Raw genomic sequence first — 27313 nt, forward strand, 5'->3', positions numbered from 1 at the left:
AGGCCAGTTTTAAATTTAAGGCATTAAGAAGGCAGGTAGAACCCCCATAGAAAAACTAGAGGCTATGAAAAGACTAGACTGCTAACATCCTGCAGAGCAGCGGAGATAAAGCCATAAGAGCCAGGATAAATCAAGTCGTCAGGAAGGGCCCAAATGTAACCAAGTAGTGGGATGGTGACAGGGGCCAAGTAGGAGGAAGAGAGGGGTGGAAGTGGGAAATGAGCTGAAAGTACTTTTCTTTCTTTAACTTATTTTCCTCTAACAGCTTGTATTAAACATTTTCAAAACACAGCAAAGTGGGAAGACTTTTATAGTGAGCATCTGTACGTCCACCACCTAGAGTCTACCATTAACATTTTTACGATACTTGTTACATTACTATTTCCAAAATGCAGTCATGTGCCATGCAATCAATTTAATGAGTTGTGAAAAGAATACAATTAAAAAATGAGAGTTCATTACACTTGGTAGCTTCCTTCTCCCAGTTTTATGTGGATGCACTGGCTCAGAGAGTCGTTTCTATTCAGTTTCAATGATCAATGTCTTTTATATTTTATAATTCTAAAAAATATGTGCTTGTTCCCCTAATAAAATTCATAAAAACCAATAGTCTAAAGTAACAAAGTACTTGTATGACTTAGAGGGGAAATAAAGAATTTAGATTTTGAGGTCAAGAAGTTGCTAATAGGAGAGTCAAAAATATTTAACAGTCTGTTAAAAGTACAGGAATGGAGTATGGGAAGAGCAAAAAGTACATATTTGGGTATCATTGCTAGAGGTGAAAGGTGAAGCAAAGAGAATACATGATTTTTCTGGAACCAGAAAAGCAAGAACTGAATTTGGGGAATGTTCTCATCAGCAGTGTTGGTAGAGAGAATTATGGATAATAGAGAAACACAGAAATAGTTAGGGTAAGAAGAAAAAATGTATAAATAAGTTAGAAAATAAAGAGACCTGTATAAGTTTGAGTTGTTATGAAGACTTCACCAGAAAGGAGGGTCTTGAGGTATGATAAGGAAAGGAGAATTTATATAAAGTATATATGTTATAGTCTTTATAGATATGAAATATAAATATATGTATATGAATACATATATGTATATAATAAACATATACATAAATAAAATTAGGCCTAGAGATAGAAAAGGATACACTGTGGGGAATAGTGTGTATATGCACATATGTGTGTGTTATTAAACATTCATGTCTGAGAGGGAACATTTAAGGTGATAAGCCTGCTTGGAAATAAAACACCTGTGTTGAGAATAGAGGGAGTGCAGACTAAAGAGAAAAGGCAGGGGTGAAAAATTACACAGTAATTACAAAGTAATTCCCATTTAAAAGTTCTTTACTTTAAAAAGTTTATAGAGGGTTGTTAAAATAGTACATTCTCTTACAATATTTACATAAACAACAAATTTTTTAGTCAGGAAACTTTTCAGGAAAACACTTCATTAAAGTGAGGCATGCCTATCAAAAGTGAAATTCTACAGTAGACAGGATGGATAGCACTAGCTCGCTAAATAATTCTATTTTATTTTCCCAACAAGTCCTAATCACCACAGAAATAAATGGCAAAGGCATTAAATAGGCCTCATATTTTCATCTGACTAGAATGCCTTTATTAAAATTTCTTATGTTCATTATTCACATTTAATTCTGAAACAGTAACAACTGTCAAAATGGTTTCCAAAATAAAATGATTATTGAAGTTCTTTAAACCTTTACTTTGTTTTATAATTTATTAATTTAACATAAGACACAAAAGAAAATAAAGAAAAAACCAAATTGGCTAGAACAAAGATTTTGATCACTTGCTGAATTAATGAGAACAGCTACCTCTAAAAGAAGAGGTCCCAAGGATTCCTTTTCTATCACTCCTTGACTACTCGAAGAGATGTCTGATTTCTGTACTTCATCATCAGTTGTTGATTTCTCTATAATGAAGAACCAAAAAAGTCACACATCCAAAAAGCGTTCATTTCCACAATACCAAGTTTAAGAAGACACAGATTCACCTAGTTTCAGATTCAAATAACATGTATTTATTATCTAGGCACTTTCACATTTAATCATAATTATACTCATTTTATGGACGATAAAATTGAGGGTCACAAAGGTTAAGTCCCAAATAATATAACTAATAAGGGGCAGTAGGACGATCTGAATTCTGACCTACCATGTCCACTTGTCCAATAGTTAAGAAAAATGGTACAAAATGTAGCCTTTAAAAAAAGTCTGGGGGGGGGGCCGGATGGGTCAGTTAGTTAGAGCACGAGTTCTCAACAATAAGGTTGCTGGTTCAATTCCCGCATGGGATGGTGGACTGCGCCCCATGCAACCAAAGACTGAAAACAGCCACTGGACTTGGAGGGCTGCGCCCTCCACAACTAGACTTGGAGCTGATGGGCCCTGGAGAAACACACTGTTCCCCAATATTCCCCAACAAAATAAAAAAATAAAATAGATAAAAAAAACAAACAAAAAACAGGATTCCAAGCTCCAGGGCAGTTGCATTTAAAAAAAAAAAGTCTAAACCAAAAGTTTTAAAGAAATAAACAAATTGCAAAAGAACGATCATTTCCCCCATTTTCCTTTTCTGATTTGATCAACTGCCACTGAAGAGAGAGTGAAGATATGATTTTTCCTTTTGTGAGTCTGCATGAACTAGCTAACCTTCCACATTCATGTCATGATGATCTGATTGATAAAACTGTAACTGCTTAGTGATATGAAATTCTTTTGGGAGGTGATACTGAAATCATCCATCCATCATCTTAAAGCAGCATCATACTTAAATAAAAGTTTCTAATCTCTCAGGCTAGTTAGTTCACCAGAAGCCAAATATGGTATTATTAAATACAGATTCATTGTTTTACTTTAAAATATCAAATATTTCAAATATCCAAAAAAAAAAAATACAGAAAATGACATAGCATACATTCACATAGCCACCATTCATTTTTCACAGATATTAACGTTATTTGCTTTAGGTCTTTCCTTTTTAAATAAATATAATGCCTCAAATAGAGCTAAAGCTGCCATTTCTTCTCTGTCTGTTTTCAGAAGTAACTAGTACTCTAAGGTCAGCATAATATCTAAGCATGTTTTTATGCTTAAATTACATATGTATGATTTATGAACAATATGTTACTATTTTGTGGATGTAAAGTGGTATCTCACTGTGGTTTTGATTTGCATTTCTCTGATGGCTAGTGATACTGAGCATGTTTTTCATGTGCTTATTATTGGTCATTTGTATGTCTTAGGGGCAATGTCTATTCATGTGCCTATTTTTAATTGGGTTATTTGTTGTTTTGAATGTTTCATTTTATAGCATCTTATTCTTGGATGAAATATCTTCCCTTTTGTCTCTGAGGGGCTATTTGCTTCTTCTAAATTTTCTTTTGCTCCCTGTGCTGTCTCTGCTTCCTCTGAATTCCCTTTTTTCTGTTTGTTTGCTTAGTTTGTTCTCTTTTTATAACAGGTTTTCCTCAAATATTTGGACTTTTACTGATATTAAAAGAGTGAGGAACTAAAGTTGTGACTGGCAGCTGGGTGAGGAATGGGGGCAAGGGGAGGAGCTGATTTTTTTCATTTGGGAATCATTTTATGTGTCTTTTCCTTTGGACTGTTCAAGTTCCCCAAAGGAATCATCCCACCTTCGGCTTAGGGGCTGACACCAAAAAAGGGGCCATATGCCTCTCTGGTTGGCTCTCCACTTTATAGGCTCACAATACCAGTCTCTCCTGTCTGCTAAATCCGTTGTCACTAACTAGCCATTATCCAGCTTCTATCATCTTAAAATCATATCACCAATCATTTTAAACATATTTGTTTATAGTCTTTTCACATTGCTGCTATTAATTTTAAGTTCTTTTTGGATCTAGTTCTTCTGTTTGTTATTTGTGCTCTTACTCACCATAGACTATTCCCTCATATGTTATATAAATTTTTAGTATAAAATCACCTTGTGTCAGAAGCACTTTTTCTTTGGGAATCCTATGGGACCAGGCGAAGGAGTGATTCTCCAAAGTGCTTTGCTTTTGTTTCTGGTAGGCAACCCAGGGATTTTGTGGTGTGGGGTCCCCGGGAAATATGGATAGTATAAATATAAACCATAAAAATAAATCAAGGTTTTTCCCCCAGTGCCCAGGCACGGACAAGCTTACTATTCAGATGGAGGGATTTTCCTATCGCTGAGTGTCTTCAACTCTGTGCCAGAGCCTCAGGTCGGACACCACCATGTGTGTCTCCTGACTCTATGCCCAATGATACTGGTCCTATAACCTCCCAAGGCAAGTCATTTTCAAGCAAACTTAATAAGCCATTTGTTGTAAAAAGAAGGCTCTCAGATTTACTTTCTAAAATAAATAGCATCTAAACAAAAATGTTTGTTTAGTAAAATTATGAAGTTCAATGTCATTTCTTAATAATAAAAAATAAAAATATCGATTGTCAATCTCTTAATAACAATGTGGAAAGCCATGTTTTGTTTTATTTTTACCTTGTTCCATTCTCTTCATTAGCTGTATCTGATCGACTGTCTTCTTCAAAATCTTGCATTTGTCTGGTTTTACACTCAAGCTGTCAATGTCACTGATGTTTGCAGACAATAACTCAGCTAGCTCTTCTAAGTATTTATTTTCTTGCTCCCTGCGCCTCTTTTCAGTGCTGTTACACAAAGAAAATCCAGTTAGCGTACATTTCTACCACTATATTTCCTTTTCTGATCAAATATTTAATGTTTACACATTTAGAGAGATCCCTATTTTTATCAGAATATAAAACCAGATTTAGGAAACAATGTCACATCTAAAAAACAGACATTACAAAATACCAAAGTGCGGAAAATAATTCTGGCTAAAATACATAAAGAGAATGACTGATGTCACAGACGTATTCCTTAATGATGCATAGACATCGACTATTTTAATAACCAATGAATAGAAGATATTAAAAGGATGCAAACAGTACATATACTGTTTGCATTTGGAATTATTTTATGCTTTAAATAATAACTCCTTGAAACAAAAAAAAATCTAAATTTTCAAATGCAAATAAGTTATAATTAGGAATCTAGTAAACTCTTGATTCTTATAATGATTAGACTACTTGTTGACCTCATCCAAAAGAAAAAAGGATCCATCCAAATAGTAAAAAAGAACTAATAAAAATCAATAGTTAGAGACAGGTACAGAGAACAAAATCTTTAATATATAACTTTGTTCTAAAACATTGAAAATACCACCTACTTATAAGTTTTCATAAATATAATAAAAATCACACTCGATTTATCTGAAAGCAAAATAATGAGAACAAAGGATAACAGTGCAAACAACTAGCGCCTTACATTCACTCAAATGTATTGAATGAATATTGTTTATTTTTGTTTTCCAGTGTTTACCCCGGCTTACTTAGCCAAGTCATCAGGCAATTTGCTTTATGTAACACATACAAAGACAGTGAAGTATTACTTTGAAATGAATTTTTCTATTACCAAATTAACATAAGAAAGATGGGTCACAAGTAACTCTTTGTTTCATAAGCACCAATCAAAATCATTTGACTTGCATGTAACAGCAGTAAAAAAAAAAAAAAAAAAGTGAAAAGGGGAAGATAGGTTGCTAAAAAGCTCATAATTGGCAACAATTAAAATACCATTTACTTTTCTTAATAAAAAAGACTATAAAAGCGATAGCATTTACATAACATAGTAAGTTGAAAAGAAACAACTCAACTAATCAAATGTATTTACCTACATAAAACAAACTACTTCTAAATGGTATACCTCCTAAAACAAACCCAAATTGTAAATCTGTAACAATCACGCATTCTGTTTTTATCTTTTAAATCTTTCCTTAAAGAATTAGTCCCATTTTACTTAGTAAAACTCATATAACTTCCACAGCAAGTACATGCAGCAAGGTATTCTGGCAAATTTCACACCAACACATTGAAAACTAGGCATGAAGACAATGAGTTACGTACATTTTGATATATATAAGGTTTTAGAGAACTCCAGCTCTATCTACAACCTGATAGTGCTTTGGAGCACACCTGCTTTTATGTTAGAGAAACTAATTGATTTTAGACTTATTTAGTAGATTCAGTCTAAAGTACGATCTGTCTAAATCTATGGGTCTAAATTTCAATAAGAGTCAGTAAGAGTCCATTGGATTTACTTGATAGGACTCCCAAATCTGTTTTTGATGTTAACTTCTGTGTAAAACTGAAGTGCTTGAAACCACTATAGAATAAAAGAAAAAGAAAAGTGACAGAATGGGCAGGAGAGGCAAACAGAGGTGACAGAGGAAGCAAGAAGCTAAAAGTGATGAAATGGTGAAGTGTCTACAAAATGACTTAAGAATGAGACTAGGAAAATCACCATGAAATGAAATAACTAATAAGCAAGGATGGAAAATGAGAGCAGATATATTCAAATAAAGTCAAAACTGAAGAAGAGGTGGAAATGACAAAAAAATTCTACCTTAATGGAAAAAAATTCTACCTTATTTTAAAGGCTTTCTTTATTACTTTGGGCCACCTACATTTCTCCTCTCACTAACCCACTTTATTTCCATTTATATTGCATAGTTAATACTTCTATCAGTTAACTGCTTATGTATCTTTTTTTCTCCAACTTGTTAGTTTTTCAACAAATGCTTCTATAGTCATTATGTGCCAGACAACCATGTACTGTGTCCTGGGGATCCAGGAGTAAATTAGACTTAACCCCCAATTAGCAGGAAAATGGAAAAGGAAACAGGCCATTATCATACTATATGACAACATTGTAATACTATAGAAGCACACAGAGATGGCCCCTAGGCCTAGAGAATAAGATGTCTAAATTTAGTGGTTGGGAGAGATTGGTTTCCTGAAAGAAAGAAAAAAATCCTCTTTCAAAGGTAAAAGTGAGAGTGAAAATGTCAAGTTAAAGAACCTGTAAGTAGTTAGTATGGATGAACTACAGATGATAAGAAATACAAGGGCAGGAGATGAGATCCTGGCCAGATCACAAGGACTCTTTCATGCCATGATACAGAGCATGATACATTGCTTAAAAGCACAAATTCAAACTTCCTATCAGTTACTAGTTATGTAACCCTGGATGAGCTACTTAACAACAATTTAACTTCTCTAAGCTTTAATTTCCGTATCTGTAAAACAGGGATAATGACATTAATTACCTCTTTGGGTTTTGTGAGGATCAAGAAGATGATACATGCAAAATGCTTGGCAAGAGTTCCTGGCATACTCTTAGACTTGTATACTCATATACTATCAGCTCAATAAACGTTATCTACTATCATCACTACTACTACAAATGTTATCTACTATGATTATGATTATTTATTTTCAGGGCAAGGGAGAGCTGAGAAGGGTTTAAGAAGAATGAATAGCACGAAAGATTTGTAAGCTTCTTAAAGATGGAAAACACGTCTCACTTCACTTATATCCTTATAACATCACGCACATGGTGCTGGTTGAACAGCAGGCATTTACTAAGCACCTGTTGATTTGAACTGGAAACGTTAAACAAGTATAAGGCACAGCTACGCACCATTTTAACATTAGCATTTTAATCCTCATTCTCTGAGAACAGTTAAGGAATGGAGAAGAGGTAACAGGAAGCAGATACAAGGCATCTTGCCCCAACAAACAATTACTGAGAAACTCTCCTATCCAGGGCTTCTGGACACAAGGCTGGCAATACCCTGAGGTCTAACATATGCTCCTTATAATTAATGAGTTCACAATCTGTTTGGGGAGACAGCATACAATAAAAAAACCAAAAGAAACACTACAAGGTCGTTCATGCATAAACTCAACCGGTTTCAAAATCACAAATTTTCAGTTTACCATATCAAAAATGTCACTTTTTAAAAACTGAAGCCCATACTTATCAACCTGAAGAAGATGTTTTCAAATATTTTTAAAGCAAACATACAAAGATAACTATCTCTAAGACATCTAAGAGAAAAAATATAAATTCTGATATTTGTGATGTGATTATGTACACACACACACACAAAAATAAATCAGAAAAGACCTACATATAAACCATTAAAATAAATAAGGAAGTTTAGAACAATGGATGGATATGAGACCAATACTTCTAAATCATTAGCATTCCTATACATTAATAACTGCCTGTTAGAAAATGCAATGGACAAAAATTTCTAAAAACAGTAAAAATTCTATGGTACCCTGGAATGTATCTAACTAAAGATGGGCTAGGCAAGCATGGGGAAAATTGTAAGCTATTATTGAAGAACAGTGAAGACTTGAATAAATGAAAAGCCTTTATTTCCATAAAATAAGAACACTCTACAATCTAGAATCGAGAAAATAAAAATGTCAACTCTTCCTAATTTCATCTCTAAAAAAATGAAATTCTAATCCCAATCCCAGCAGGATTTTTTTCAGAGGAAACTTGAAAAACGGACTCTAAAATCTATATGGAAGAGTAAAGGGTCAAGAATAGGGAAAACAATTTGAAAAATAACAAGTGTGACTTGCCGTATCACCCCACATCAAGGCGACTGTCTTATGAAAGCTCAGAACCAGATCCCCATTACACAGGGACTTGGTCTATGGTAAAGGTAACAGCATGGAAACAAGGAAAGGATAGGATCATAACCACTGATATTCCACGTGGGAAAAAAATCAGGTGCCTACATTATATCATACACAAAAATAAACTCCAGATTAATTCAAACTCTCAATGTGTATTAGGAAAAAATACATAAAACTGCATTAAAGGCTTTGAAGTAGATGAAAAATTTCTTAAACAAGACCTCTTCAAAAGCTTGACACATGAAAACCTGAGTTTCTAAGATGTGTCAGCAGACATCATAAATAGAGTTAAACAGACTGGGAGAAGTTATTTGCATCAAACACAAGCAAAAAAAGAGTATTAACCAGAAAATTAAAAATAACTCTTATAAATGAAAAGGAAAAGGACAGACAACCTAGCAGGAACATGGGCAGAAGACACAACCAGGAAATTCATAGAAGAGAAAAACATAACGGACAATAAAAACAAAAATTATAATCCATCTATCTAGTTATCAGGAAAATGTACTTAAAACTATAACCCCAAACCATCAGACTGGCAAAAAGTTCAAGTGAGGAGAAAATAGTGTGGGTAAGGATGTGAAGAAAAAAGGAACTCACAAAACTTGTCATTTGAAGAACAATGTGGTAATTACCTAGTTAACATAAAAATGTGCACAGATCCTAAAGAAACTCTTATGTATAAAATAGGGAGTGTGTATGAGGAGGATGTTTGCAGTAGTGCTGGCTGTAAGAACAAAAATTTGTAACAGATAGGTTGTTTATAGGGAATGTCTATCTGGAGAGAGATGGATTTTTCAAATGTGGTACATTTGTGTAATACAATATTAATCAAAAGGTAACAGGACTGAATAAGTCTATGTATACTTATATTTCAAGACCCATGCTGAAAAAAGTATACTGTAGAAAAATATATACAGAATTATACAATATGTAAATTTAATAAACATTCTATATTGCTGATGGGTACTTACATATATAATTATTAACAAGAGATTGGAAGAATTAATTGCAGATAAAAATAAATTTATTCATTAATTGTTTTACTTAAGACTATTCAAATATGATAAAACATTAATAGAATACTAACAACACAGCAATATATTATCAATTATATGTGGTGGGTATATACAGTTTCCTAGTCTCTATCCTTTTAGAGATTTAAAAAATTTCCCCAAATAAAAAATTAAATGTGAAAGACATTAATTCTATTTATTTATTCTTAAGTTTTCCTTTAAGAGGAACTGACTTTGTCAATAAAGAAGAACATTAAGTTCGACAACACAAATCTGGATTGTATCTTGACATCGACATTCCTCCTAGCATTGATTATGAGTACTTGGGTTACCATCTCTCTGTAACAGTCTGAACTGCAAGAGAAATAGTCACTTTTCTTTCTCTAGCTTGGAGCCATGGCACTCTTCTGTTAAGTTCCTTTCTGAATCTCCTTAGCCATAATTCTCTTTTAGCCTATTTAAGGTGATCACGTGCTTTATAACATACAAATACTTAATTCCACAAACAATCATTCTTTAGAATCCTGATATCCTAACATATTTCCTAGTTCCACTAATACCAGAATATTCTAAGTTAGCAGTTAAAGATGTATAATATGTTTGTTTAGTCATTTGACAAATATTTACCGTGCCCTTATTATATATAAGCCACACACTGTGCTAGGAACCAAGGATAAAGTGGTGAGAAAGTACAGACAAGGTCCTTACTAAATGGCAGCTTAGCGTGTAGTGGAGAAGCCAAGGGTTCATTCAATAATCACACAAAATACTAAAATCTTGAAATTATGGATTCGAACTACAAAAATATGTGTGAGAGATACACGAATGACGGAGATTTCACATAACAGTTATGGAAGGAAGAGAAGACTCCCTTTAAAGGAAGTAATGACTAAGCTGGCATCTGTAAGACACATAGGTGTTGACCAAAGGAAAGCCAGAGGGAATAAGCTGGACAGAGGGAGCGGCATGTGGCAGGGCCCTAGGGAAGGAAGAGAACATGCTGAGTGTGAGGGACCCAGAGAAGGCCAGTAAACTTGGAGTAGATGAAACAGCTCTAAAGAGGCCATGAAAATGATAAAGCAGCTCTGCCAGAAATAGACTAAGAGTGTTCCTACCTTGACGCCAGTGTGTCACATGGCGATCCTTTTCTCTTATGTGAGTCTGGGTTAGCAGGGTCGGATGAACTGTCCCCGAGGCCACTCATGTTGAAAAACTTCACACCTAAAAATACAGGACAACAATAAGAAATCTACCCTCAAGAAATCACCTACCACAGGGGAGGAGGACACCCCGTTAGAAAATATGTAAACACTGCAGTCTCTCAATGAATCGACAATTATGCCAACACAACAGCATTCATGTCTACACAAAAGCACAGGAGGCCCAGCTATTTAGTGTTTATACTATTTCTTTTCTGTATCTACAAAATCAAATTAATAATCCTTTATGAAATCACAGCAGTTAGCATAAAAATATTGTTGGAATGAAGAGAAACTGCGATATTTTGTCAAAGAGGAAAAAAAATCACTTTGATATGTAAATGTAAAAACTGAACGTATAAGTGGGAGTTAGAGAAATTGTTTTTTATATTTATTTATTTTAGACTCTACTTTGAAAAGGATTTAAAACATGCACTCATAAGGTTTGGATTTTATATTCATAGGAAAATAAATAACACATATATGATTCAAGTTAAAGCAATGGACTCGATTTTGTACTAACTGAATTCTATACTCCTAACCTTGTGTTTATGTAGTTAAGCGACAAAGATCAAATGTTTACTTATGTTAGGATCTCGGTCTGAATGCCAGAGAACACAGTCATTTCTCTGCACACTCTGGCCAGGTCTCTCTCTCACATGTTGTGCCAGCGGGCGATTACACTTAAAGATCCCCTCTCATCTTTTCCTATCAACCACTATTCTCTGTAGAGTCCCTAATGAAACGCAGAATCCGATCCCTGATCTCATTCTTTATTACTACTACCTTTTGGATTTTATCAAGGCCAAATGACACACTTCTCCATTCTCTTCCACTCCATCTATGCTTGTTAAATGGGAAAAACCTTTAACTTTTCCTTAAATTCTAAAACTATTAAAACAACTACAGCACTACATGTTGGCAGCCCATTGGTAAAGTTTATTATAAAGAATGTTGAGATTTGTAAGAATCGCTCACATGGCTTTAATCAATGTGTCTGAGTAAATCCTTTTTCTCTAGTCCTAAACCTTACTCTGTCTCTAGCACTTTCTCAATACCAAAGATTGTCATATCTTCTTTCGGTGTATAAATAATACTTAAAATTCTAATCATAAATTTATTATTTCAAGGAACCAAAAAGGCACATTTCTGACTTCTCCATATTAGAAGTGCAGTTCGTGAAAATTTCCAACTCCTAGGACTGCACTCTTATAATTATTTTTTACTCTTCTCTTTTACTCTTCATTTCCAAATAGTATCCACGTCCTGTTAATTCTCCATTAACAAGAGATCTTAGATTGTCCCCCCTTCATTCTCAGATACAGTTATGATCCTAGTTTGGAACTAAATACCTCATTCTAGATTAATGCAGATCCTTTTTTATCCTGTTTCCCAATTCCAGTCACTCGTACGTCTAATCTGTCCTGTAAACAGCAGCAAAACCATTCCTGCTCAAATGTCATTTTCAAAATATCACTTTGCTGATGAGGAATCTACCGGATCCCGCTATTGGAGCATGGGGGTCAAATGCATGGGCCTTGGAGACAGAAAGGCCTTGTGAAGTCCTGGCTTAACCACTGCCTACCTATTCTCGGACAATGTGCATAATAATCTCCTTAAACCTAATTCCTCATCTGTAACATAGGGGCAATAACTATACTTACTTCGCTTTAGATTTGTTGTGAGAATTGAAAAAAATAGTGCATGTAAAGAGCACACAGTAAATTCCTGAAGAACGCTGGCTACGTCATTATCTCCCCTTTAGACAGAGAACTCAAGGAGGGGCAGGGTTCACTCAGTGGATAACTCATCCCGTATCTCTTCATCGATAAATATAATGCACACTTTTCATTCCTTCATTCATTAGTACGCAATACATGCTAACTCTTATTATTATTTCACTGGACTGCTTAGAGTAGCATTTGAAACTGTCTCCTTCTGGAAACATTGCCATCATTGTTGTCTGTAATCCCACACTTCCTTCATTTTCTTAACAAATAAATCAAGCATCTTCATGCATCAGGCACTGTGCTAGGAGCCGAACAAATAATGAAGAGAAAAACAGGTTCCTGCCCTCGCAAAGTGGGAGGCATAAACAAATAAAACACAAAAATAATATGTAATTTTAAATTGTGATAAAAGTTATAAAGGAAAAAATAGGGTTCATAGAGAATAATAACAGAGGAGACCTAATTTTAATTGGGGGAATCAATTGAGGCTTCTCTGAAGAGTTGATATTTTTAAGCCATGGCCTAATGGGTTAGAATTAGTGTGGTTTCCTTTTCACCTTATTCTCAGTAATTTTTGCCCAATTGGGGGGGGGGGCGTGGGGAGGCGGCAGAATTCTTCATGGTTCTAATGTTCTAGGCCTCTTTTTTATTCCATACTATACATTATTTTGGGTGATATCATTCAACATGGTTCCAAAAAAAAATCTCTGTACAGATTACCTCCAAATCTCCATCTCTAGCCCAAATCTCCTGGGTCTCATACCCACAATCCAACTCACCAGATACCTCCATACAGACGTCGCACAGGCACTTCAACTTTAACTTTCCAAAATGAACTTAACATCTCTTTCTCATGTATTTTTTTTCTCTTAGTTGGTACATTGGTGTCTTCTTTCATACCCCCCATTGAAAGCAAATACCAAAAATTTGTCAATTTTTATTTCTTACATATTTCTAAAATCCATCCCATCCTTCTATTTTCTCATCATCTCTTGCTGGACTACTGAAATAGCTTCCCAGATGGTCTCCCTGAGCCACCAGAACAGGCTATCAAAAATGTAAGTCTGATCATGTCAATCTCTTGCTTAAAACCCTTCACTAAATTCTCACTGCCCACAGAACAACATTCAACCTCCTTAACATAATACAAAGTTTGTATCAGTACTCATCTACTGTGTATCTATTACAGAATTTGGTGAATGAGTCACCAAACACCTGTCCAATCAAGTGTTTATAGGACATATGTATTATATATTACATATAATTATATTACATATAATCTGTGTAAACAGATTATATGTTGTATACTACATATAATCTCTATACACACACATATAGGTTATATATATTAATTTCAGTTTCAACCCCAAGGAAAGGACTTTAAAAATAATATCCTTGGTAAAATAATATCCCATGTCTCCACCAAAGGTAAATAGTAGTCAGAAAACTTAAAATTGATCTCAATGTGGACAGCTCAACTTAACTTAGCAAAAAATATTTAATGAGCTCCTACTATATGCCAGACTCTGTTCTAGGTGCTGGGGATACAGCTATGAATAAAATTTACAAAAATCACTGTCCTCACAGAGCCTCATTCTATTGTGAGGGAAAGAGACAATAAATAAAATTATTAATAAAAAGTCAAAGAGTATATTAAAAGGTGATAAGTGCTATGGAGAAAAATGAGGCAACAATAAAGGCTTAGGTGTATGGAAGGACAGGGGCAGCCATGTGACGTACCATGTTTCCCCAAAAATAAGACCTAGCCAGACAATCAACTCTAATGCATCTTTTGGAGCAAAAATTAATATAAGACTCGATCTTACTTTACTATAATATAAGACCAGGTATAATATAATATAATACAATACAATATAATATAATAAAATAGCAGGTATAATGTAATATAACATAATATAATATAATACCAGGTATAATATAATATAATATAATATAATATAATGCCGGGTCTTACATTAATTTTTGCTGCAAAAGACGCATTAGAGCTGATTGTCCGGCTAGGTTTTATTTTCGGGGAAACACGGTAGGTAGTTTGGAAAAATCTCACTGAGAAGGTGAGATAAGATCAAAGCCTCGAAGTAGGCGAAGGAGAGCAAACATCTGGGGTAAGAGGTAAGGCCTTAAGGCCAGAATGTCACTATGCTTTTTGAGAAACAGGAAAGAGATCAGTGTGGCTAGAACAAGGGAGTGCGGGAGTAGGAGATGAAATCCGAGAGATAACGTGAGGCTGCATCATGTAAGGCCTTGAAAGCCATTTTAGGGACTGTAGCTTTACTCTGAATTAGGCAATCGTTGGAGGGTTAAGAAGGAGCAAAGAATGACAAGTTCTGATTTTCATTCTAAGACGTTCTCTGTGAAGGATAAGTACAATCTTTCTCATCTCGGTAATTTGGTATCTAAATCTCCAACTGCTAAATTGACATTTGGATATCCCACTGTCACCTCAAACTCAAAATGCATAAACATGATGGACTTTTAAGTTCCAGATTTCTATTAATGATAAATAAATGAGATGAGCTGCATTATGGATTAATGTCATCATAAAAAAACATTTGTTAAACCTCCTGTCAAGAGACAGAGGAAGGACCTATATCAGGAAAATAATTACAATTGAAGGTGGACAGCCTCAATGCAAAGATAAATACACCAGACTGGGCAAAAACAACCATCACAACAAAAAGAGGTCGAAAGACCCAACACGGTCTTGTTAGAATCCACTCTGAAACCAGACACAAAACAAGAATAATCAGCTAAGTGATATATTACTGTAATTAATAAGACTACTACCTTCTTTTCCGATGGAGATCCACAGAAGCATAAATGAGGTTAACCAAACATCACAAGTAAAGAAGTCACTCAATTCTATTTTTACATAGAAATAAAGTGGAATTATTTTTAAATTTATTAATAGAAAAAGTGGAATTATGCAATAAATTTGTAATAGTGAAAAAGCATCAACGCTAAATGTTTCAACAAAAGTAGAAACAAAGGAGAGAAGAAAATGATGAACAGGGAAGAAAATGAAAGCTAAGACGTTTGCTAAAATCCAAAAGGAAAGAGTTAGCTAACTCCTACCTCATGCTCAGGGGCCACCTCTTGTTTTCTTAGCTGCCCACCTCCTCTGCCTCCAAAATGGTTAGGTCATACCCATCTGAGAATTTACCCATCTGGAATTCTACTGACTCTCAAAATACTCCTGGGTATCTATTTCTTACTATAATATGCTGTGAATTATAATTCTGTTGTTTCTCTCCCTTTCTAGATTGTGAACTCAAAGCCAGTTACTAGATCTTTTTACTGTACATCCAATATCTAACATGATGCTTACAAGATAGAGAAGCTAAAATAGGTGATGAATTAGAAGTGATTAAGTTGTTCCACTAATACAATATTTATAATTTTTAAAGGATATTTAAGATTTTTTATGGTTAAAATCTTTTGTGAATCTTTCATAATGCTTTGGAATTCTTTCCTATAATTGAGAAATTGAGCTTTCTTGAAATCCTTGTTCCCGTTTCACTGGGGAGAAAAATGACCTTCTTGGTCTAGAAATTGGAGAACACCTCTTCAAATTTTGAAAAGGTAAATTATCTAATATTTTGGAGAAACCTCCTACATTATTTCATAGTACTGTAGAGACACAAAGACATGTTACAGGTATATAACTATAAACATAAATAATACAATCTCACAGAATGGATAATTTTTTCCCCCTTCTTCCGCCTCCCCCCAACTCCGATTCAAGCCGTTGTTTCTCAGTCTAGTTGTGTAGGACACAGCTCCCTGGCCCATGCTGGTATGATGAGCCTTGCACTCCCACTGGTTGAGGCAGTCGGCACCAGTCGTCGGTCGGCTGCTCACAGCAGCTCACGGCAGCTCTCGCTGGCTGCCAGCCACTCACGCTGCCACTGCCGCTCCTGGCAGCACACAGCAGCTCACGCCCACCACAGCAACCCAGCTCCAGGGAGAGCCATTGTTCACGATCTTAGCTGTAGAGGGCGCAGCTCACTGGCCCATGTTGGAATTGAACCGATGGCCTTGGTGTTAGGAGCATGGCACTCCCACCACCTGAGCCACCAGGCCGGCCCCAGAATGGATAATTCTGAGCAAGAACTAAATCTGTAATTTAAAAGGAGATTCCCCATACTGACTGTGCTGCTACCATGCGACGACTGGCTGGAGATGGACATCTGCTAAATTTATCTGAGATTCTGGGGCTGAGGAGACCTCACACAACAATTGGAGAGCAGCCACACAGGCTGGCCTACCAAAAGAAGAGCCAATGATAAGAAGCTAGGAGATAGCTACCAACAATTTGCTGATGATATGATTCTGGTATGAACTGTTTTCTACTTATAAAACAATAAACAGGCAGTAGGATGCAAAACCTCTGATGAGTGAAAACTATTACTATAGCTGTTCTATTTGCGGAATGGCTGGATATTTGGCAGTAAGTACTTAAATAACGTTCATTAAGAAATGTTGGTTTCAGGAAACCAATTTGCATATCACCTTTGAAAAAGAGGTAAAGTTTCTAAGTAAAAGTACCCTTGTTGATTTAGAAAGACTTGCTAAATTATACCCAAACAATCTGATGCAATCTCTAGAGAGCAGTTTTAGGAACTAGAAACCACATCTATCTCTGTTCAAGTGGACCAGACTAAACCAAATAGGTGGGGCTGAAGAAATAGGTCAGTGCTTTGTATTTCAGTTGAGTTATACATTTCTACATAAGAAATTTTCACTTATCTGCCAGATTTAGTTGAGAACTGCATAATTTGAAAAATCAGTAAAAGTCAATAGATAATTCTTACAACGTATTTTAAAATGCTTAGCAGGCAATTAGCACAGAGAAGCACAGATATGATGAGAGGGAGACTCTGAGAGCTAAACCTCCTCAAGTTGATAGTTGTAAGAAAAGTATCATGCAGTAAAATCATGAAAAAGAGCTCCTGCATTGGGTAACCGCCATAAAGAAATATTTCTCAAGCTGGAGTCCTCAGACAATATAGTTTTCTAAAATATGTTTTCAATGTTGTCATTTCATTTCAATGACAATTGAAATCTTTCTCATATGGTAAGAAAGGATGGGGATTTTAGGATTTTTAGTGCCCTTTTTATGGTTAAATAAATTTCCATTGTTTGGATATACCATATTTTGTTTATCTATTCATCAGTTGAAGCTCACCTGGGTTTTTTCCCATTTGGGGGCTATTTATTACTAACACTGCTGTGAACCTTTATGAGCAAATTTTTGTGTGAACATGTTTCAGTTCTCTTAAGTATATCCCTAGGACTGGAACTACTTGGTCATATTATAACTCTCCAACTTTTTGAGGAACTGCCTAACTCTTTTCCATAGTGGCTGTACCATCTTAAATTCTCACCAGCAATGTACAAGCTTTCCAATTTCTCTACATCCTCACCCAAAGTTATTTGCAATTTTATTTTCATTTTAGCCACCCTAGTAGGTGTGAAATGATATTTCATTATGATTTTGATTTACATTTCCTAATCACTAGTGACATTGAGAATCTTTTCATGTACATATTGGCCATTTGTATAATATCTTCTTTGGAGAAATGTCTATTCAGGTCCTTGCCTATTTTTTTTTTTACTTGGGTTATTTGTCTTTTTGTTGTTGTTGTTGAGTCATTAGAGTTCTTTATTTTTGGGTACTAGACCCCTATTAGATATATGATTTGGAAATATTTTCTCCTATTTTGTGGGTTATCTTTTCACTTTCTTTATAGTGCCTTTTGGTAAAAAAAGTTTTTAATTTTGATGAAGTCCAACTTATCTTTTCTCAACTTTTTTCTTCTTTGTTTAATCAGTACAATGCCTCGGCTTCCCTAAAAACAGTTTCCATTGATTGCTATTTTTCCTGTGTATGGGCCATACTTTTTTGTTTCCGCATGTCTCCTAATTTTTTGTTAAAAAACAGACATTTTCAAGCTAATGACTGAACAAGGATTTCTTTAAACATCTGGAAACAAGAATTCCCTTTGAACCCACAAAGCATGGGACCAAAATTCAGAAGGCGACTATCCCGAGCCCAAAAAGAGCCCCTATTCTCATACGCCTCGGCCAGTATCTTAACCATTATGGCCAAGCATAGAAAACAAAGGCAAAGAAGAGATTTAAAGCAATGAACTCTTGCAAATAAAGAAATCACTTTCTCTTATTTCATCAATCCTACAAAATCAAATTTTTCTTGAAGTGTTGCTTGTAAAAGAATATCCTGTGCAAAGTCTTTTAAATTTATTATGCAAACAAAGACATTATCAAGGATTTGGTAATTTAACTTCTAAAAGTATGTAGTGTTTGAAACAATGCATTTAATAAATGTACGTCTACCACTAAAAGTTTATTCTACAGATTAAAAGATAATGCTTTCTTTCTTTACACTGATTTTTTCTAAATGGGAAGAATAACTTTGGAAAAAGAGTGAAGGCTTATTTTTTGTTTTCTATTGACAAATATATAGGAAGAAGAGGAAAAACAAATTAGTTTTAAAACTAATTATCTTAAATTCCTCACATTAACTTTATTTGAAATCTTTTTTCATTAAAAAAAGATTTTATTAAAAATACAGTTAACATACTGTATTAGTTTCAGGGGTACACCATAATTATTCAAACTTTATATACCTAAAAGAAGTGATCACTGTTAAGTCCAGCAACCATCTGACACCGTACAATGCTTGCTGTCACAAAATTACTGACCATTGAAATTTTTAATATAAAAAATGAACCTATATGCATTTGCCTTGTGAAATACTCCCTGCTATTGGTATGAATTTGTAACTGAGGAGAAATAGTCAGCATATAAAATACATATTTGTGACAGGTATTTTATTAAAACAATTTGGCAAAAATACCCTCAACATTTCCTTGTAAATCTGTTAAAATTATTAGATGATTCCAGTTATCTGAAAAGGACATTGGGTAATTGTAGATACACTGTATAAGTCCTCCAAAAATCACTTCTACATTTTTCTAACTTGTGAAAAACATGTTGGAATTTCTTAAAAAGAAAAAGATTAAAATTAGTCTTCCTGACTACAGCAGTCTTTAACTGTAAACAACAAAATAAGTATTTCATGTTTACTTGCATGTGCACAGGAAGACAGTTTATAAGAGTCTAGCAAAGAGATAAAAAGCCTTTAAAAAATTATGACCAGACACAAAATTAAGTGATTAAAAATTTCAATGTGTGTCTCTTTCCACCAACTCCACCCTCTTTCACAGATTCAGATAACCAATGAGCAGAAAACAGCTAGAAGTTGGGGTCTGGAGAGAATGAAGACCAGCATTAGATGATTATCCAAAACCAAATAATCACACTTATTATATAAAATTACTCCAATGTTTAAAATAATTGAACAGAAGCTGTTCAATTTCCCTGAAATATTTCAGAAACTCGGTTCATTATACAGTATGATTAAATGGCCACATATAAACCAAGAAAAGAAAAATAAATATACTAAAATTTGATCTTTAATATTATACGGTAACAGAAGTACCAAAGTGATAGAGCTACATGGGTCAAAATAATTTGACAAAACAATGGAATTGGATTTTGAGAGGACTAGAAAATTACCAGGTCAGGTGAACCTCCACTTAATTTCAGGATCATCCTTCCAACTGAAGGGGAAAGGGCATGCATAAAATTACAATACAGATCTACATATAATCTTTATTGCCCCAATTTATCTAGCCTGTTTCCACTTTTGCAGTATAAAGTCAGTAGTAAAAAAGAATTTGAGAAGAAAATAATAAAAAGGTTCATAAAAAAATGTAAGCTCATTAATATGCACTTGATTAAAGGATATGACAATGAAATGATATACCGGGGATGCCAAAAAATATACACAGATGACTTGTAGTCATCCTTTGTTATTGTTATATATTGAGTATTACAATTTTAATACAGTTTTTTCCTTTCTTAAAATGTGTATACATTTTTTTGGCACCCTCTGTATATTTGAGTGCATATGTTTTTTATGTATTAACTCATTTATGCTTCGCAACTGCTCTATGAAGTATGTGTTAGTACTACCTCCACTTCACAGAATCACGGACTGACTGCAACAGTTTTATTGGACTAAAAAGGAAACTATGGTCTGATGCTCATGACTCACACTTGTATAGATTTGCTATGTGCCAACCACTGTTCTAAGCATCTAACTTATATTTACTCATAAACTTTACTAATTCATTCACTCATAAAATATGAGACAGGCAGCATTATAATCCATTTTAGAGATGAGGAAACTGAGACATGGAAGGGTTACTTAATCTGCTCAACATCATAAGTGACAGAGGTAAAAATCATTCTTAGGTCATTTGGTTCCAGAATCTGGCTACGCTTTAACTTATATAACTAACCTACAGTCATGTAACTGATGAGTGGAAAAGCTAACTAGATTCCCAATTTTTGCTTTTGCCTCTACACTAAAATGCTTCCTCATTAGGTGTCTCCAAGAAAAGCTGACACTAATTTATACCACATCTAAAAATTCTGGGTGGTATTTATAAGGCTCTCAAACACACGGAGTATCTTTTTCAATTCTTGGTCCAAACATCACAGAAATAAATAAAATTGAACATATAGCTAATCCTAATTTATCTTCTATGGTCATTATAAATAAAACCAATTATTTCCTATAAGATGTGAATCACCTTAAAATGTAAATGTGCTATTCCTTCAAAATCAAAAGTTCTGCCTTTACAAACCCTAATTTTTGTCCAAAAATGTATAAATTTCAGATTCTAAAATTATATATATACATACACACACACATATAAAGTTCTTTTCAATAAATAACATCCAACTCATTTTTAGGAATCTACCTTCTGGAATTTTGGGCTCCCACTATGTTTTAGCAAACTTTGTCCCCGCCAAAATCTTTACAGGTTTTGTTCTCCAGATAAGGTTCTCAGTAACAGATTCATGAATCTCCAAAATCCCATATCATAAACTCTTCAGAAAGGAACAAAAATGGAAACAGATAAGCTCAAAATGAGTGCCATCTTCCAAAATGTCGATATCACGGAAGACAAAAGCTGATAAACTATTCCAGGTTAAAGGAATCAGAGAGATGTGACAATTCTGCAATATGTGATTCTGGATCAGAGAACTGATACAATTTTAATAAGGACAATATATTAGATAATAATATGAAATACTAAGTATCCTAAATGTGGTTATTATGCTGTGGTTAAGTAAGAGATACAAAATGAATATTTAGGAGTGAAAGATCATAAATGTCTGTAACTTACTCTCAAATGATTGTTCATCATCGTCATAATTGTGGCGAGGAGAAGTAGTAAATATATAGAGAGATAGAACAAACGTAACAATGTTTACAACTAGTGAAACTGGGCAATGGGCATAGAGGTGTTCAGCCTACCAATCTTGCAACTGTTTGGTAGTTTAAAATTGTTTTTAATAAATGTTAAGATGAAAAAGAAAAGATAAAAGTTTTCACTGTGACATGAAGAAAACATGACTTTGTCGTTCACTGAACAATGAGTTAAAAAGACACCAAAGCCAAAGTTCAGTCACTATTCTATTTTTTGTCCCTTTCTCGTTATAAAGTACTAACAACACTCCCTTACTGAAGCCTTATTAATTTCAGTGTTCATTAAAACTGTTTATAAAATGTAATCTAAAACTTTTCTCATCTTTTCAATTAGGAATGCCAGCACATGTTTTATGATAACCTTGAAACTTCTCAGATCCAGACATATTTCCATAAAAATAAGAGTCAACAGGTAACCCGTACTTTTGTAGACAAAGCTCTTTGAAGCCAGAGCTACAATTCCTACCTGGGAGACTTCTTTGTTCATAATGAGTCCTCAAAACAGGGTCAAGTCAGTGCTCCGAAGGGTGGCTTCCAGGGGAATGGGGTAAAGATGTTCTCCAGAGATGGCTCTAGTCTTTTCACTCTCACCTCACATTGAAGGCCAATTATGGGAACAACTAAAACAAAGGAGAAAAAAAAAATAAAGGCAGAAGGGAGGTTAGATTGTTATTGTCTAAGAAATGATAAAGGTCAGAAATGATAAAGATAAAGAAAGAAAATACAACTTTTAAAGCCAAATGGAAAAATATTTCCAAAGATAATAGATAAAGATCTGATTTTACAGCAGAAAGTCCTTTCTGGTGATTAAACATGTATTCCTATTTAAAACTGCTACTTAGGTAATATCAAATTACAGTCTGCCCTTAATCTTCTGAAAGACCCATCTATATGTCTTTTAAATTTTTTTTCTGGATGCACTGTTATGTTTATCTTGTTTCTCTTACAACTACTGATTTTTCATGCTTTCAGTTTGCATTTAATTCTTTCTTTGGTTTCTGTACTACTCCTCACTATGTATTAAAATTACTATAATATTTTACTTCAACGTTTTTATTGAAAAAATTTACAAACATTTTTATCTTTATAATACTTAAAAATGAAATTTGTTGAGCTCTGGTTCCAGTAATGATAAACTATCTTGTATTGGACTAACTTGCCCACAGATGACAATTACTAACCCCGGACAAAATAGAAAAAATAACTGTTCAAAGACATTGAAAAGTGACCAAGAGCAGGCAGAAATGCAGGGGACTTGATCACTGAAAGAAAGGAACCATACTGGATGAGACTTATAAGACTTATATGACTTATCCCTTAAGAGAACTCTTCCCAATATACCCCTTATGTATTAGGAGGCTAGACCTAAAGGAGAAGCCATAGTCTCAGCGGCTTGAAGCATTTACGAATGTACTTTAGAGCTGACAGAAACCTGGCTGATAGGAGGAGAAATCATGGTAAGAAGGGCAGTACAGTAAGGGGGAAAATATGGAAACCCAGAGGTAGGTGACATACAAAGATGCGAAGGAGACAGGAGGAATATGACGGAGCAGGAAGAAAAAGAGGAGTACTGATGATCTGATGCTTGATTGTTATTACCGTGTTTCCCCGAAAATAAGACCTAGCCGGACAATCAGCTCTAATGCGTCTTTTGGAGCAAATATTAATGTAAGACCCGATTATATTACATTACATTACATTAATTTATTATATTATATTAATTATATTATATTAATTATATCATATATTATATTATAGACCCAGTCTTATTTTACTATAAGTAAAATAAGTCTTATAGTAAAATATAAGTCTTACTATAAGTCTTATAGTAAAATAAGACTGGGTTTTATATTAATTTTTGCTCCAAAAGACGCATTAGAGCTGATTGTCCGGCTAGGTCTTATTTTCGGGGAAACACGATATGAAATCCGTAAGCTTATTATTCTTAAAATGTATCTCTCCAGTAATTATTATGTAATTATCTGTGCTATTCAGAGTTCACTATTTTGAACTCTGAATAGCACAGATAATTTACCACCTCTCCCCTAGGAATCCAGAGCAGGAGATCTGATAAGAACGATGCAAACTCATACCAGACCCCCATGACTACTTGGCCAGCCTGGCGGCTTCCCATTACTAGTTCCAATTTTCCCCTCATGGGTAAGCCCTCTCCATCTTCATTATCTGCTTCCAATGCTGGACTCTGGCACAAGTGCTGGCTAATGGCAGCACCTCAATTCCTTTAATTTTATTTCTTAAATTCAATCTGATTTAAGAATCAGATGAGGAAGCAACGTGACAGAAGAGCACCTTTAATGCACTTAACACACACAGAGTACAAAGGAAATCTATAAAACACTCTTCCTTTGTTATTTTGGAGTTAGGAGGATGTGCAGCGCCAAAATTTTAAAATTCCATATTGAGAAATAGTACAAATAACTATCTATGGATCCAGAATTAACAACAGTAAACATTTTGATATATTTATTTTCTTTTTTAAGAAATGAAGCATTACCAATAAATCAAAGGTCCCCACACTCACACAGAGTTCACTCTGTTCATTCCCCCTTCCTTTGATAGACATAACCATCATCTTGAATTTAGTACATATCCTTCTGGTCAATTTTTTATATATTATATATATAAACAATACACACTGATGTTTTATGTTTCAAAATACACATGTTTAAACTGTATACTACACATACTCTGCATTTGCTGATTTCCTGCATTATGTTTTGGAATTGTCCTTGCTGGGGGGTGGGTATGTATGTGTGTGTGTGTGTGCTTCGTTCTTAGGTACATGTAAATATACCACAGCTTAGCCATTCTTGTATTTAAGTTGTCTGTAAATTTTCATTACTTATTACAAATAACGCCTCAATGAGTGTTCTTGTACATGGCTTCTTGTTCCTATGTTCATAGGCACAAGTGCAAGAATTTCTAATAGTAATATCCAGAAGTGGAATTTCTGAGTTGTAGCGTTCTTCCATTCTACTCACCATTTGTCATAATGCTTGCCAAAATGACTGTTTCACACTCCCACTAACAGTATGTGAGAAAACCATTTTCTCTGTATTCTTTCCAACACTTGTTATCATCAGACGTTTTTTTGAACCAGTCTAACGGATGAAAATGGGATCTCATTTCAATTTGCATGTCCCTGAATATTATGGAGACTGAGCATCATACTTGGTTAATATCTATCTCTTACTTACTTATCTGTTCAATACCTGTTTATGTATAAAGTAGTCAGAATTGTTAACCCGTACCCTATAAGAAACAAATTTACCAACTAGAGTACAGGTACTTATGTACAGTTCCTTTGCCTTTAGGTTTTTCTTCTTGGGTTGGTCAGATTCTTCACAGAAGATTCTTCCCATTCCCTGCATGGAAGGTAAAGGCCTCCGTTTGGGAAGCCAATAGTGGAGAAGACAGCAGGGGCTCTCAGCATTCCAAACCCCAACGCTCATTTAATCCCCCCTCCACCTTCAATGTGCCCGGCTGTCCATTACCCCAGAGGCACTCAGTTTTACCCAAGAAAATACACTTCAAGTCTCCCATCTGTCAAGTGGCAGAGAGCACAGTGGCAAAGAGTGAAGGAGAGGCAGGCATCTGTTTCTTAAATAGATTTGAAACAATCCTCCTTATTTCAGTCCCTTGCCCTTCTTCACCTCCCCTTTCAAAGTTGTGGAATGCTACCAGTGTCAGAGCCCTCTGAAGATTCACAAGTACAAATTCATTTGCTCCTCAGCTCTGTCCACTTAAAACTGGGCTTTCTTAGGTTTAATCATTACTTATTTTCCACTATTTACCACTATTCCAGCTGTGTTCTAGCCTCAAAAATTTTGCTTTGTTTTCTCCCATTCTCCTACATGTCTAATTTATGACTTAAAAAACAAAAACAAAACAAAACAAAAACCCAACCTTGTTGACTTTATTTTTGCTGTTGTTTAACTAAATGATGGTTTGGGGAGGGAACAATATTAAATGCGTGCTCAAACTACCACCTTTACCTGGAATTAACTAGTGTGTTATTATTTGTAATATTTTATTTGTTTATTTTTAATTTCCCTATTATTTAGTAATCTTTTTAAAGTTTTGCTTCATGTATGTTATTAACACCTTTTCTTTTTGAGAAATTTAAAAATCCACCATCTTGACATTCTCAAGAACCAACTGTCAATTAAGGTTATTAAATTACATAAAGAATTGTATGACAGAAACAGAATTAATAATAGGCAGTAAGACCTAGGCAACAGTTAATCATGAAAGTTTAGAAAAAGGGCTAACTTTAGACTAGGGTAACACCTTTCCACACACAAGAGTTGATACCATGGATTGTGACTTTGGGAAAGCAGAAAAAAGAAATCCACCTTCTGTTAGCAACTGTCACCATATGAGATGAATGACAAAAGAAGCTGTAGTCTAATGTCCTTTTCCTTCTCTGTGAGAAAGTGAAAGAAACTCTCAAACCTCTAAGGGCAGTAGATTCTCTCACCCAGGTACATTAACTGTGAAGTGTGATGAAAGTAACTTTGTTACTAATAACACTTAAAGTTACAATGTTTATACATTAATTATTTTAATAAAATTAGTGCAGATGCAAGGTTATCTTTACTATAACGTGACACTAACTTTTCTTCTTTATGATAGACTTTTTGATGAGGAGAGAAAGGAATAATGTTAACCAAAATTCCCAGTGTGCTGGGACTAACACCTTAAGCCAACTATGCTGCTGATGTTACTAATAAACTATCAACACTAATGGCAATCATAAACTATTTTGGTTACATGGAGTTCAGTAAGATTTATAGTAACTTCTGAGTTCATATTAATTTGCCCCCAAATAAAATTTAAGAAAGAAGAAGCATCTTAAAAATTGTGTGAAGAAATAAGTTTTCCTTGGGAAAGACTGCAAGATTTTCATGAAAGAACGAAGACAGAAAGATGTTACCACTTTCCCATTAGTGATGACAAAGAATCATGCTCTCCAAATCAAAGACAAAAATGATTTAAATAAAATTTGAAATCAAGCCATCCATATTAACATTAAAAAATACTTTAAAATATGTATAAAGTTTATTTATTTGACTTCCCCATAGTACATATGTAGTTGCTTTTTCTCATTAACCTTATCTGTGACTAGGAAGCCTAGAAAAAAAAAATCAAGAGTTTAAAAATAAAATTGGGGCTGGCCTGGTGGCTCAGGTGGTTGGAGCACCGCGCTCCTAATGCCTTGTTCGATTCCCACATGGGCCAGTGAGCTGCGCCCTCTACAGCTAAGATTGTGAACAACAGCTCTCTCTGGAGCTGGGCTGCCGTGAGCAGCCATACGTTGGCGTGAGGGGCCTAGAGCTGCTGTGGGCTGCTGTGGGCTGCTGTGGGCTGCTGCGT

At 34.7% G+C, this 27313-nt stretch overlaps 1 protein-coding gene across 7 annotated transcripts in view; it reads right to left on the reverse strand.

The window, feature by feature from the left end:
* NCOA1 (nuclear receptor coactivator 1) overlaps positions 1-27313 on the reverse strand; it is a 209816-nt gene that overhangs the window by 71374 nt on the left and 111129 nt on the right. For 6 of the 7 annotated variants that reach the window (XM_033124418.1, XM_033124416.1, XM_033124419.1 and 3 more), the window contains 4 exons: positions 22383-22536; positions 10715-10820; positions 4508-4674; positions 1840-1937 (listed from right to left, as the gene is read on the reverse strand). In XM_033124418.1, coding sequence (XP_032980309.1) covers positions 1840-1937; positions 4508-4674; positions 10715-10803 — 354 coding nt within the window. In that variant the 5' untranslated portion in view covers positions 10804-10820; positions 22383-22536. Of the gene's footprint in view, positions 1-1839; positions 1938-4507; positions 4675-10714; positions 10821-22382; positions 22537-27313 lie in introns of those variants that run through there. The other variant, XM_033124422.1, reaches the window with a different exon arrangement.

The sequence above is a fragment of the Rhinolophus ferrumequinum genome, chromosome 13, assembly GCF_004115265.2.
Source record: "Rhinolophus ferrumequinum isolate MPI-CBG mRhiFer1 chromosome 13, mRhiFer1_v1.p, whole genome shotgun sequence".
Taxonomy (NCBI): domain Eukaryota; kingdom Metazoa; phylum Chordata; class Mammalia; order Chiroptera; family Rhinolophidae; genus Rhinolophus; species Rhinolophus ferrumequinum.